The 12817-nt window shown below is 48.9% G+C and overlaps 1 protein-coding gene across 2 annotated transcripts; it reads right to left on the minus strand.

The window, feature by feature from the left end:
• Window positions 1–3051: 3051 nt before the first annotated feature.
• Window positions 3052–12253, minus strand: GNL1 (G protein nucleolar 1 (putative)). 2 transcript variants are annotated; one of them, XM_039851217.1, is made up of 12 exons: window positions 12115–12253; window positions 11530–11695; window positions 11015–11151; window positions 10710–10861; window positions 10521–10592; window positions 9600–9807; window positions 9350–9445; window positions 8762–8953; window positions 5057–5235; window positions 4817–4979; window positions 4458–4598; window positions 3052–4066 (listed from the first exon to the last, which is right to left on the minus strand). In XM_039851217.1, exons 1-12 carry the CDS (start codon window positions 12185–12187, stop codon window positions 3819–3821), a joined length of 1827 nt encoding a protein of 608 aa, XP_039707151.1. In that variant the 5' UTR covers window positions 12188–12253; the 3' UTR covers window positions 3052–3818. The 2 variants fall into 2 exon arrangements, with proteins under 2 accessions (XP_039707151.1, XP_039707152.1); XM_039851218.1 differs by lacking the exon at window positions 12115–12253 and adding an exon at window positions 11818–12002 and having other exon boundaries at window positions 3711–4066.
• Between the last annotated feature and the right edge of the window lie 564 nt (window positions 12254–12817).

Below are 12817 nucleotides of genomic sequence, written 5' to 3' on the forward strand. Positions count from 1 at the left end.
AAGCTCAATTCCATATACCCTGCCCCTTCTATTTTTTTTGTTGCAAACACAGCCAAACTTCTTGAAGATTATAACATTTCCTCCATTTCCTCCACTTTCTTCCTCCAAATTATTCCTCAATTCCCTGACACCCAGGGTTTCTGATCTCACCTGTCCAATGGAACAGCTCCCATTGTTGCCAAATCTAATGAACACTCTTCATTCTTTATGTCATCACTCCTCAGCAGCATTCCACACTGCACCCTTCCTTCTTCCCTTGGCTCTCATTGCACACTTCGCTAGGTTTTATCCTGTCCGCTGGTTCCTCTTTCCCTGTCCTCATTTTTATTCCCCATTTCTTCCTCAACTCTCTCCTTGTGCTACTTTCTAAGAACAACTTGTTACTCTCCTGCCACCTACAAATCTCTGTCTGCAGCCACCACCTCTCTTCCATCAATCTCCATTTGTATAAACCCTGTCTCAGGAAATGGACCCACCACCCACTCAGTTGCCAAATCAGAAACATGGGGTGCACTCTTGACTTATCCCTCTCCCCACCACACACACAGCAAAACCATTCCCAAGATCAGTCAACTCTACCTCCTAAGAACGTCACAAAGCTATTTTCTTCTATTTGGTGCTACTTTAATTTTGGTTTCTATTCTTTCTCTGGGGTTGCTGCAAACTAGTCTCCACACTGCAATGAGAGTGATCTAAGGCACAAATCTCTTCTTTGTCTTAGGCTTAAGGTTCTTCACTGTTTCTCTGGGTAAAGCCTACATCTTTCACATGGCTGACAAGGCCCAGAAAGAGCTGGCCTAAGTACTCCTCTAGCTTCACCTTTCCCCACTTTTCCCTTGTACCCACTGCCCCAGCCATACTGAACAAGTTAGTCTGTCAAAGATGTCCTGTGCTTGTTCCTTGACCTTTGCTTTGCTGTCCTCTGGAATGCTCTTCCCCTCCCAGTTCCTGGCTAACTCCTGCTCAGTCTTCAAACCTCAGCTTAGACTTCTGTTCCTCTAGGTTTCCTCTGACTCGCTAAGACTGGCTTAGCTGCCCCTGTTAGGTGTTCCCATAGCAATTCTTTACCACATATTACTTTCTTCAGTCATATATAACTTGCTATACAAACACAATTTCCAGCCACATCCTCTATTCTTTCCTGATAAGCATCCCAAGGCCCCTTCCACATGGAGCCAGTGCTATCCCATAGGACCCTGTACCATCCTTCTCACAGCACTTAACCACACTTTTGTGGTTGCCTATTTGTTTCCATTTTCCAATAAATTGTGAGCTCCACAAAGGATCATCTCTATATCATTTACGACTTAGCAGCATCTGGCAGATAGCAATTACTTGACAAAGATTCAGTGGGTGAATGAACCCTTGGGGTGATAACTCTTATTCGAGTTACTTAGTTATTACAGTTCAATGGGCACATGTAAAGTAATTCCTTTCTAATTTATGTAGTGCTATAAAATTGATATTATTATTAGTGTTTGGCTGTTCCATTCCTTGAGGACTATGCCTAATTCAATTTCTTTGTCCCAGAACTTAGCATGTTTGGCACATACTGTTTTCAACCAATTTTTGTTGGGTGTATCGACGATTATAAGAAAGAAACAGAGGTCCAGATAATTGAACTACCCCGGACCACACACAGCTATTTTGTCCCAGAAGCAGGACTAGAACTCAGACTGGAAAGGAAAGCTTAGAAGGAATTTGTTCAATGCCTAAATGGAATTCCAGCATAAATAAGATGTACTGGTTTCTCTCCATTAAAAGACTGGCCAGAAGCTGTGGGAACTACCAGAGCCCCAGACAGCCCTGGTCAAGTATCCCCATAGTGAATGTGACCCAAGCAAGAAATGTGTGAGGACAGGGGCCCTGGGTATTTCAGCATGGAGTGGAACTAGATGCCTGGTTTGCCTTGTCCCTTTTAGTCAACTTCAACCTTTCTCAGGCACTAGTGCTGGGATATTATTTATCCTGCTCCCCCCAGATGTTTGTTGCTAAGATAGTTCTTTCCCTAGTGTTAACTTTCCTACAGAGTCAGCAAGTCATTAGCAGGGTCCTGGAAAGAATCATACCCCTTAGGGATATAAGAGTTGCTCCTTTCAGATTTCCAGCATTAAAATGCCCCCTCCTCAGCTTCCCCTCCAACTCCAGGGCTCAAATCTACATTCTACCCCAGACTCTCCCCAATGCCCCCATTGACACTCATGAGACAGAAAAGACAAAGAGGAATTCTCATTTTCCCTTTTGAGATGGCTCCACTGTCCCCACCCCACCTCCAACAGCAGAATCCCCTGAGCTTCCCTGAACATCACAAACTATTAGAGGAACTAAGCTGGGACCCCCTTTCTTCCAGCAGAAGACCCAGCCCTAGGCTAAAGAGCACAAGATGGGAGACAGGTTTTTCTCTCAGCATGAACTTTTTTACAGCACATTTTGGGCAACCTTCAAGCACATTCACATGCTGGTAGTATTTAAACTTTGCACTGGAGTGCAAATTCCAGGATTTATGTCTTCACTGGGACCAGTGGAAGGGGGAGCTTGATGGAATGTGTGGACCCAAAACCTCAGCTTCTTTTGCTCCTGGGTTGACAGGCTCTCTGCTGGCATTACTGCCCAATGCATTATCCAAGATCTGAATTGGATGCTTGAATGAAGAAAAGGAATCTGGTACTGCCCCTCCTCTTTGCCCCTATACCTAATGATCGACCTGTCAAATAACACTTTTTGCTACCACCCAACCTAGGCAATGTGGCAGCCAATAAAACAAAACTTATTCTCCCTTTTCTCCAAGAATTAAATCAAGGACTCTAACTACTTGCTTGACAAAGGAGACATACAGCAAAGCCCGGGGTGCCCTGACTCACAAGAGAACTGACTGCTGCTGAAATGCATGGGGTCACCATCCCCAAACCAGGAAAAAAGAGGATTCAGAGGCTGGCCCTGTGCCCTCCCCTCTGAATCTCATATACTTTTAGTGCACATGGGCTTTTAAAGAATGTAACTTAACACTGTATTTAAAAGGCTGGTCTGCTCAAATAATGTGCACGCTATTTGTTTGCCAGTAAGACTACATGTACATATTTAATCAACATTTTAACAAGTATTTGGTTTCACCTAAATATTTTCATCAACAAGTTCTAGAATTATACTGTATGAGCCTCAAGAATTTGGAGAACATTATATATACCTTTCTTAATCCAAAAACTTGGATGCCTGATAATGGGATCTTGATCATGGCCAGACTACAAATTTAAGTCAGGTTCCGTGCATCTTTATATGCTTAGTGCTTAGCATTGGTCCAGACATACAGTCGGCTCTCAATAAATATTTGCTGAATTTGAGTAAATCCTGCAAAAATCTCACTTGGAGACAGCTTATGACAACTCTTACTGCTTCTTCTCCCAAAAGCTCCTGGTATAACCCAGGTCTGGCAGCAGGTGGCACACAAGATTGCTGCTCAAATCAGAGAGAATGACACAAACTCCAAAATGGGGTTGGCTTTAGACTAGGACTCAAAAGCCAGAAGTGCCCTGCCCTCCCATGTTGATAATTTGAGTGGCAGAGCAGGCAGAGGAAGCAGGTTTCATGGCCTTAGAATTAACTCCTAAGAGAACTTTTCCTTTGCAAAGAAAATGCATGAAAAAAGGGAGAAGCTTCCCATAGCTGTCGGTCTGAAACAGCTGCTCTCACCTTAGTCCATCTGGGGAAGGGGCTACAAAGCAGACAATCTTTATTCACAATTGTGTGGCAGAGGGGAGATACCCCCCATGTCAGTCCAAAAGCAAAGATACTGGGTGGGGAAGATGGTGCAGAGCAGAGCCTCAGCACTCATCCTCACCCAGCAGGGCATAAGGGTTTCGTGAAGCCAGGCTGGATCCAGGAACTGAAGTTGGGGTGTCCTCATCCCCTTCCCCCTCCTCATCTGCATCTCGGTCCTCCTCTCCCTCCTCCTCACAAGAGCTGCTCAGCTCTTCCTCCTCTTCCTCCTCCTCTTCCTCATCGCCTGCTGGCCCCACCCTACCCTGCAAAACCACCAGCTCCATGGTCTCCGGATGGGACTCCCAGGTGCCTAAGGATCCAAAACAAGAAAAAGAATAGAGGAGTGTTTTAAACAAGGAACTAAAGCCACAGAAAGATGGGGAAGAGGCACAGACTAAGAATAACAATAATTTTTATAGCTGCTGGCATGCATTCATTCATTCACTCAACCTCCCATGTGCTAGGCACTGAATAGCTAGCTCTGCACCCATTAACCCCAACTTTTGCCACTACCTAGCCCTACCTAGCCAGGAGGCAACTATCACCTTGGTTTTGCAGATCAGGACACCACCACAGAGATACTTATCAACACAGAGAGCTAGCTGACAGGTACAGAATCCAGGTTTGCTCTTGCTGTGTGGGGCCAACACCCCTGTGCTTACACTACAGCAGGGACTAGGGAAGCAAAGTGGCTGGCCGACCTTTCTGTTCACTGTAGCCTGGGGGATGAAAGCACAGGCTGAGGCGGCCATCCAGTGCTAGCCGCAGGAGGCTATTGGCCGCTCTGTACACATCATTCCGCGCAGCCTTGGCTGTCTTGTAACCACGTTTCTCTGCCCAGGCTAGAAAGAGAAAATAATGGGAAGAGAAGCCCATTAACCCCACCCACCTAACATAAGTCCTTCCAGTTTTCCCCAGAGCATTCTAGGCCCGAGATTTTGCTGGCTCTGTGACAGAAAGCTAAGGGTGAATGGCCAGCTACTGGGTCGATGGCAGAACCTCTGAGAAGAGATCTGGCAGAGTAAAAGGCAAGGGGAGGAGCCAGGCACATGGAACCCACCTTCACAGATGTCCCAGGCACACCAGGGGTGTTCTGCGGAGGGGTCCTCGGCCTCTGGGTGGCGCAGGTGGAGCAGAACCTGCACAGGGATTCGAGAGGCCAGGTAGCCCACAGCGGTGTATGGCTCCTGGATTTGGGCAATGGGGTAGATCCCTGCCAGAACCTGAGGGGAAACAAGAGCACTCAGCACCTTCCTCGATCTGACTGCCTTCTCCCTCCCTGCCCCCTCTGCCCTCATACCTGCAACTGCTTAGGCAGAAGGGAGGGGAATATGAGGCCTGGGCAGTCACAGAGCTTCACGGAGGGGGTGAGAAAGTAGGTCTGAAAGTATCGGGTGTGGCCAGGGGTTCTGGAGACGCTGACGACCTTCCGCCCTACCAGCCCATTGATCAGCGAGGACTTTCCCACATTGGGGAAACCTGAGGAAGGCAAGGAAAATGAACATTTGACAGATCCTTACTCTGTGATGGGCTGGACTCTGTGCTATATCTATAGATGAAAAGGGAACTAAGACTCAGAAATTAAGGAAACAGTTTAATATTGCAAGTTACAAATCAGGCTCTGGACTGCCAGGGTTGAATCCCCACAAAGCTGGCCTCCCCACTTACCAGCTTTGTGACCTCAATGCAATCAACTTAACTTTCTGAGTCTCTGTTTAACTCATTTTACAGTGCAGATACCTACAACCTCATAGTGGTCAAATTAAATGAGAAACAAATACAACTGTGTGGTTCAATGTCTGCAGTGGAATAAGTACCCAATCCCAGTGAGACACACATCTCATGATTATCATAAGATTACTTATCATAAGGAGAAGCCTGGAGCCCTTGGAGGTCACTGCCACTCTCATCATGACCACCACCTTCAGTATGGCTGACTTCAGTATCTGCACACATCTCCTGTACAGCACTCTGGCCTCTCAGTGCCAGTATGTCCCTTGTAAAGGTCATTTTCTCTATCCCACCTCAGCTACCCACTCCCCTGGTCATGCCCTGGACCCTGTCACTTCATACTTCCAAAATCTCAATAGTAAGCACACTTCCCTCTGTTCTGACATCCCATCTTTCCAGATCACTTATTCTGATTCCTCAGTTTCAATAATTCTTTGACCCTGACTCTAGCACGAAAACACTATTCAATACCCGACTCATGCCCTCGCCTTCCTCCTTACCCAACTTAGATTCCATAATCCCACACCAGCCAGTCTGTTTCACAGACCTTGAACTTTCTGGTCCTGCCCCTCCCCTCCACCTTACTCACCTGGCAAAACCCTAACCCTACAAAATGCAACTCTGCCCATTCAGCACCTGCTCCCGGGCAAGTGACTGTGGCTAGGGAAAGATGCACCACCATATTGACTGTGCTCCATTTATAACCCACTAAGGTATTTCCTTTCCAAAAGAGGAAGAAATGGAGAAAACAGCCCTCCTCTGACAATCCCGACCAGCCTCATTTCTCTGTCCCCTTTATAGTGAAACTCCTTCAAAGACTTGTCTATTTTTGGTCACCACTTTTTCATGCAACCTTCTTTATAACCATGAACTGTAACAATGTTTTATGTAAAAATGCATAAAACATGAATGTGCCAGATGAACCCCATATCATCCACCCCAGGACCAAGGGTGTGACGCACATCCTCCCAGAGGCCCCATTTGTCCCTTCTTGATCATAACCCTCTTCCTCTGTACATGTGAGCCTTATCCTGAGTTGGAAGGAATTCGGTTGCTTACGTTTTTAAGTTTTCTGACCTGTGTATCCCTGAATGAAGCATTGTACAATATGGAGACTGTTGTGTCTGGCTACAGTCAAGTACAACATTATATGAGGTTCTGCCATACTCTTGTCTATCCTCTCATTGGCCTACTCCAATCTCGCTTTCTCTCCTCCACTCCACTAAAACCACTCATCTTCATCACCAAGTCCACTGAACAAGTCTCTGTACTCATCTCATCCAAATGTCAGCAACATTTGATACAACTGAGCCCCTCTTTCCTCTCCAAACATTTTTTCATTTGACATCTGTGACATTTTCCATTTCTTCCTCCTCTGCCCAATCTCTAGAAATGCTGGCTTGACCTCCTCTCTCCATCTACCTCTTCTCCCATATCTCACTGAATTCATGACTTTAAGTATCATTTATATTCACCAATGGCTCCCCACATTAAATCTCTCCCAAATTCAAATCTGCAGTCTTCTTCCTTAAGCTCCAGGCTCCTATACCTGCCTAATCACCATCTCCACTTGGAATAATTTTAAAGAATCTCAAATTTAATTTCTGAATCCCCTCCCCAAATCTGCTCCTCTCCCAACCTTCCTATTTCAGTACTCCCAGTTGCTCACTACAAAAACCTGGAAGTCCACTGCAATAGCCTCTGACTGTGCTCTCTCTGCTTCCTTTCTTGCCTACCCCCACATGTATTCTCTACTCTGCAGATAAACTTCTCAAAAAAGAAATCAGATCCTGTCATTCCCCTGCTCAAAACCCACCACTGACTTCTCATCAGATCTCGAATAAATCCAAAACGCCTTCTCTTAGCCATGAGACCTTACATGATGTGATCCCTGATCACCTTTCTGATCTCATCCCCGACTGTCTTTCTTGGCTACCATACTCCAATTCCCCTGGCACTCTAGTTGGTCCCACAGTCAACAAGCTCATTCCTACCTCAAGATCTTCTCACTTACTGACCCCGTTGGCCTAGAAGACCATTTCCCCACATCTCCAAACAGCCATTTCTCATCATCCCAGGCTCTTCTCAGGAGTCTTTCCCAGAGGACTCCTTCTCACCCAGTTTTCTCTTCCGTTTCATTGTCCCTAAGTAATATAATTTCAAATGACGAATTGATTTACTCACAAGAAAACAAGCTCCATGAGGGTAGGGACTTTTCTGCCATTTTCATGGCAGCATATCCCCAGCTCTGGAAATAGCACCTGGCACCTGGTGCTCAGTAAATATTTGTGGAATAAATAAATGAATGATAGCTAGAGGGAAATCCAAACTCAGGGCTGCCTGTGCCACAGCAGATGCTCTCCTTGTCACACAACTCTGAATACAGACAAGTTAGTGCAGAGGCTACTGAAAGAGGACATGGCCTCCTGGGTGGGACAGCTGGGGTCAGAAATCAGGGAAGGGAAAGCCAGAGAAAAATGACTGAAAATGGGAGCAAACTGTCAGCAGTCAGGCAGGTTTTTCCCAAGACAAAAAGAAGAATAAAGATAAGTTAGGAGCATTTCACGAGGCAACTACTCTGCTCTCCCTAATTTCTTCTAGGCTGGGCCTCCTTTGGTTCCAATAACACCTCATATAACAATTTTTCCAAAGTCACTTCTCACCTCTCCCACGCAAAATCAAAAGGGGCCCTGCGGGCCCTAATAAGACATTCTTTTCTCTCCCACCAAGAGCAGAGACAAATCTCTGGATTAAGGGAAGATCCTCCTTAACAGTAAAGACTAAGAAACTATTACTTGCTAAGCTTCTACTATGATATAATGACCACTCTACTAATGGCTAATTACTACAACTGAAATAGCTAACACACATTAAGTCACTTAGATCAGCACCTGATACATAGTGAGTACCATATAAATGTAATATTTTAATGATTATTCTTATCATCACTATTTGTCAAGCTTTTTTAGGGTGTCTATGTTCTTCTTAACTCCTCACATTTGTACTTTTACCTGGGCATCAGTGTCCTCATTTTAAACATCAAATTACCTCTCCCCCCACCACACCCGGAAAAAAATCAAAGTACTTAAGACTGAGAATGGATAAACACTTGTTCAAGATCGATAACAACTGAGAAAAAGTAGAATTTAACTCAGGCATGCCATGATCCTTCCACTATAGCAGAATGCCTCCAGAGACCCTGGAGCCTAATAAAACCTCATCAGCTTCTTTTCCAAATATTGAGGCCACCATGCATGAGCCACTGCTTCCTTACCCACACAGCCAATAGTCACTACTCCATCCTTGTAGCGCTCCTGGGTTGGGCCAGCTGGCTCCATTGCTGAGTCAGTCTGCTGCTCCACCAGGACTGCGGGTCCATCATCCTCTTCCTCCTCACCAGAGCCATTACCCCAGGTGGCCCCAGCCACATCCCGGGCAATCTTCTCCCGCCAGCTGCTCAAGTCCACTGCTCGGGAAAGAAGGTGAAAAAGGTTCTCCTCAGGGCCACTGTATGTAATGGTACAGACTATGACTGCACAGCTGATGTAACTAGTGTTCTCTGGAGTAGGATAGTGCCCACCTGCACAACAGCTAACTCTCCCCAGCCTTCACTTGACTCCACTCTGGAATCACAAGTATTTCTCTTGAGTTTTCTAAAAAGTTCTGGGAAGCCTGAAGGTAGCTATGCTGGGCTCCTGTCTCTCTGGTCTCACCAAGTCAGTCTGCTCCCTCTTCCATCCCTACCCCTGGCCTCTTGCCTTAGTCCATAATAGAGGAGCTGACTTTGGGAAAGGTGAGAAAATGACTCTGGACCTTAGATCTCCCCCATGGCCTGCCACATCTCTCTCTAAGGGGCACAAACCTTTTCCTGCAGTGATGGCTTCACAGGCTCTCAGCAACTGCTCTGGCCCCAGGGCCCGAGTCCATCCTCTCCCCCGCCTCCGACTCTTCTTTAAGACTGAGATTAGACAATACAGAAGGATTAGCACATTCCATCTCTCTCACCTCCCTTAGATCCAAGATCAGGTACTCCCTTGTCAACAAGCCTCTCTGTTCTCCCCTTTCTCCCGTTACCTCACTTCTCCCATTATGCCCTCCTCATTGATACTCACCACTACTAGGGTCCTGTGGGGTGCGTGGATCCCGAGGGAAAGAGGTGAAAAGGATGATGTGGAGCTGGGGAAAGTGTTGGTGGAAATAATGCTTCCAGGCAACCACGAGAGCTGGCGGGGCGAGATCCACCTTATTCAGGACCAGCACCAGGGCCAGACCAAGTTCTCCAGTCACGTACTCATAAAGTGCTGGTGGGAAATTCACAACCTGGGACAGGGTTGGTAAGGGGATGAGCAATGGGAGGTCAACCCAGATTTCTCTGCCTCCAGCTCCCCACTCAGCAGGTAAAGCTCGGACACAAGACCCTAGTGGTAGCAGATTCTGGGGCAAAAAGGATAAATCAGCCAAACTGAACTAGGAAGACAAAGCAGGGATAAGCAATATCTGTGCATTTGTGTAGGAGTGTGTGTCCATATGCCATTCTGGACCTCCAACCTAAATGTCCCACACACTTCCCTTTCTCCCACTGGAGAACAACAATAAAGTGATAGAGCAGGTCCACACAGCAGCCACCCAGCAGCAGAGTCTAGAGACTTAACTACTACTCCAGTATTCCAGGTGAGTCTTGTGCTGACTGATATGACAAAGCAGGGGGAAGCCCCCAGCTGCCTTCATGGAATCAATCCCCTGGAGCTCCACTCGGAGACTTCCTATTGGTTTAACTCTGCTGGGCTGGGAAACAGGATATGTGGCTTTTAGTCAAAGGAATAAGGAAAAAGAGAGTCGGTTGACCAGGAAAAGAGTAATAGGCTGTGACATTGATAAATAAAGGACTGAGTCCCTGACTACAGACATCAGCATGGAGTAGAAGAGACTAAAAAGAAGGATACTTCTTTGTCTCCTAATTCCTGCCTCTGCCCTTCACCCCACAAGAACCTTTCTCCTTCCTCTGGCTTTCCCAGCCTCATCCCAGTACTCACTGGATGTCGGATATCAGTGATAAGCAGGACAATGTCAGACATCTCTAACACTCGCCACATCTGTCTCCACGTCTAGAAAATCAAGGTTGGTGGAAAAGAACCTGAGTTCAGAGTCCCTTTTCTGCCTGACCCCAGACCAATTTGACCATGGGTCACTATGCCCCACTCCTGTCCCTACTCCATCCTCACCTCCAGATTGTGCTCAAAGTAGCTGAGTTTCTCCGAGGTGTAAGCCGCATGAATCTTCCCGAGATATTCCTGGAAGCTCCGTTCCTCCTGGCTCGTTAGTTGCTCCTTGGACATCTCATAGCTCCAAGGAGGACGTCGAGGAAAGTCCAGGACTGGGAAATCAAGAAAAAGTCCAAGTGAGTCTGAAGATAGTTTCAGGATTCCAGGGTACCTCCCACTTCTTCCTCACAGTCAGCTTTTACTCTTCCACACTCCTTCCCCCAGCCCACTGCCTGTCTCAAACAGCCAGTTGAGCTCTCACTCACCTGAGCCAGGCTGATAAACCTCCCGGATGTCCAGCTCCAGCACCTCAGCACTGACGGGCTGTAGTACTTGCTCCCGGGCTGCTCTTTTTCTCCTCTCTACCTCCTCCCGGCTGTCACGCTCAAAATGCAAGCGGTATCTAGCGGGACAGGGTCCACAGCAACCATCGCAATCTTGTGGCCACAAACTCCCCTCTTGGGCAGACAACTTCGCAAAGCTTTCTCTTCAAGGTTGTTTGCTTCCTTTCTGAGTCGGACCTCCCCCAAACTCCTCTTTCATGTAATATTCGGCCTTCCCCTAAGCCTTGTACGTTTAATAAGCCAAACCCACTCCAGCCCCTCTGAAAGTGAAGGTTGTGGCCCGCTTCCGAGAGCGCTGCGGCCCGCTGCGAAAGTGGCATCACAGCCCCACTACCTCCAGTTTCAAGCCTCCACCAGCGGCACCAGGCTTTTCCCCCAGCGCTCTACCTTCCTGGTAGGCAGGGAAGGCCTAGCCAGCGCCCCCCTCCCACTCTCACCGATTTGGATCATATCCTCGCAGGCCCAGCCCCTGAGAAGGCTGCTGGTTGAGCCTACGGATGTGATGGGTCACAGACTCCCCGTCTGAAGTGTCGGTCTGCTCCTCCCGCCGCTCCCGGCTCCCGCTGCGGCTGTTGGAGCTGGATCGCAGCCCATCTTGAAGCCCTGCGGGGCGGAGCCAGTGATGCCAGTGCTGGCCGCCTCTGAGGGGGCAAAGACCCCCTTCTCCGGTCGGCCTGGCTTTCCCCCTTCACCCCACCCCACTTCTTCTGAGGCCCGATCCTCACAGCAACCCAGCTCAGGACCCTCTTGGATGTCCGTGGGGATAGTCATTCCTCCTCCGGAGATCTGCGGGGATGGCGCCCGTTGGAGCTGGAGGGATTCCCCTCCCCCAACTCTCCATCCTTCCCCACCCCTTCCAAGTAGGGGGGCTGGGGTGACGGAATCCCCTCCGCTGTCGCCCGCGCGCGTCGGCGCGCGGCTACCACCCCTTCCCACGCCCCCAAGAGGTGCGACGGGCACACCCCTCCTTTCAGACGTGCGGGAACCCGAGCCCCGCCCCCTCCTCTCGCTCCCGCACTGACCTCGCTTCCGCTCCCTCTTGTCCTGCAACTGTTTCTTCTTCTGCTTCACGCTGAAGGGCTTCTTCCTCGGCATGGCCGGGACCAGTCACCTGGCCCGCCCTCCACCGAGCTCCCGCCGTCTCAACTGACTCCCCCCTCCCCAGGCAGCCCCTGCCGCAAGGGCCTGGGACCCTCAAGGGGGCGGGGCTAGGAGGTGACGTCAGCGGGCGGGCCGGCCGATTTGCCCCAGTAGCAGGTCTGGAAGGCGGAAAAGGGGAGAAATACGGTCACTTCCCTCCGAAAGTGGGGCGAAATGATGTAGGGTGAGCTCCCCGCATGTGAGAGCCAGTGGTACCAGGAAGGCGCAGCAGCAGCGAAGGAGGCGCGCGTGGGAGGATCGGGCTCACTTCGTCACGGACGCTACCAACTTGCGCTCGGAAAAGGGGGTACGCGTGTCATCACTACCTTGCGCGTCTGGGAGTAGCTACCACTCACCTGGAGGGGACGGTCGAGCAGGAGGCGAGTCTCCCTATCTAGGGGCGAGGGGCGTAGACACTCCCAAGCTGAATTCCCAGCCCCTGGGCTTGACCTGATTGGAAGCCGAGACTGCGCGCTCAAGAACGAAGCCCAGTTGCTGCGTTACACTGGGAGCAGGGTCAGAGGTCTTGATGGGCGGAGGCGGCCTGAAGCGTCCTGGGCGCCGCCCTGCTGGGACCCAAATTCC

This window comes from Pteropus medius, unplaced genomic scaffold (genome assembly GCF_902729225.1).
Source record: "Pteropus medius unplaced genomic scaffold, Ma_sr-lr_union100, whole genome shotgun sequence".
In the NCBI taxonomy this organism is placed as follows: domain Eukaryota; kingdom Metazoa; phylum Chordata; class Mammalia; order Chiroptera; family Pteropodidae; genus Pteropus; species Pteropus medius.

What these genes read in the sequence shown, in the direction of transcription:
- GNL1 (XM_039851217.1), bottom strand. Translation starts at nt 12,187, where the DNA reads ATGCCGAGGAAGAAGCCCTTCAGCGTGAAGCAGAAGAAGAAACAGTTG. An exon ending in CAAGAGGGAGCGGAAGCGAG is followed by an intron (nt 11,696 to 12,114) that starts GTCAGTGCGGGA and finishes TCCGCCCCGCAG; the next exon opens with GGCTTCAAGATGGGCTGCGA. An exon ending in CGAGGATATGATCCAAATCG is followed by an intron (nt 11,152 to 11,529) that starts GTGAGAGTGGGA and finishes CTGTCCCGCTAG; the next exon opens with ATACCGCTTGCATTTTGAGC.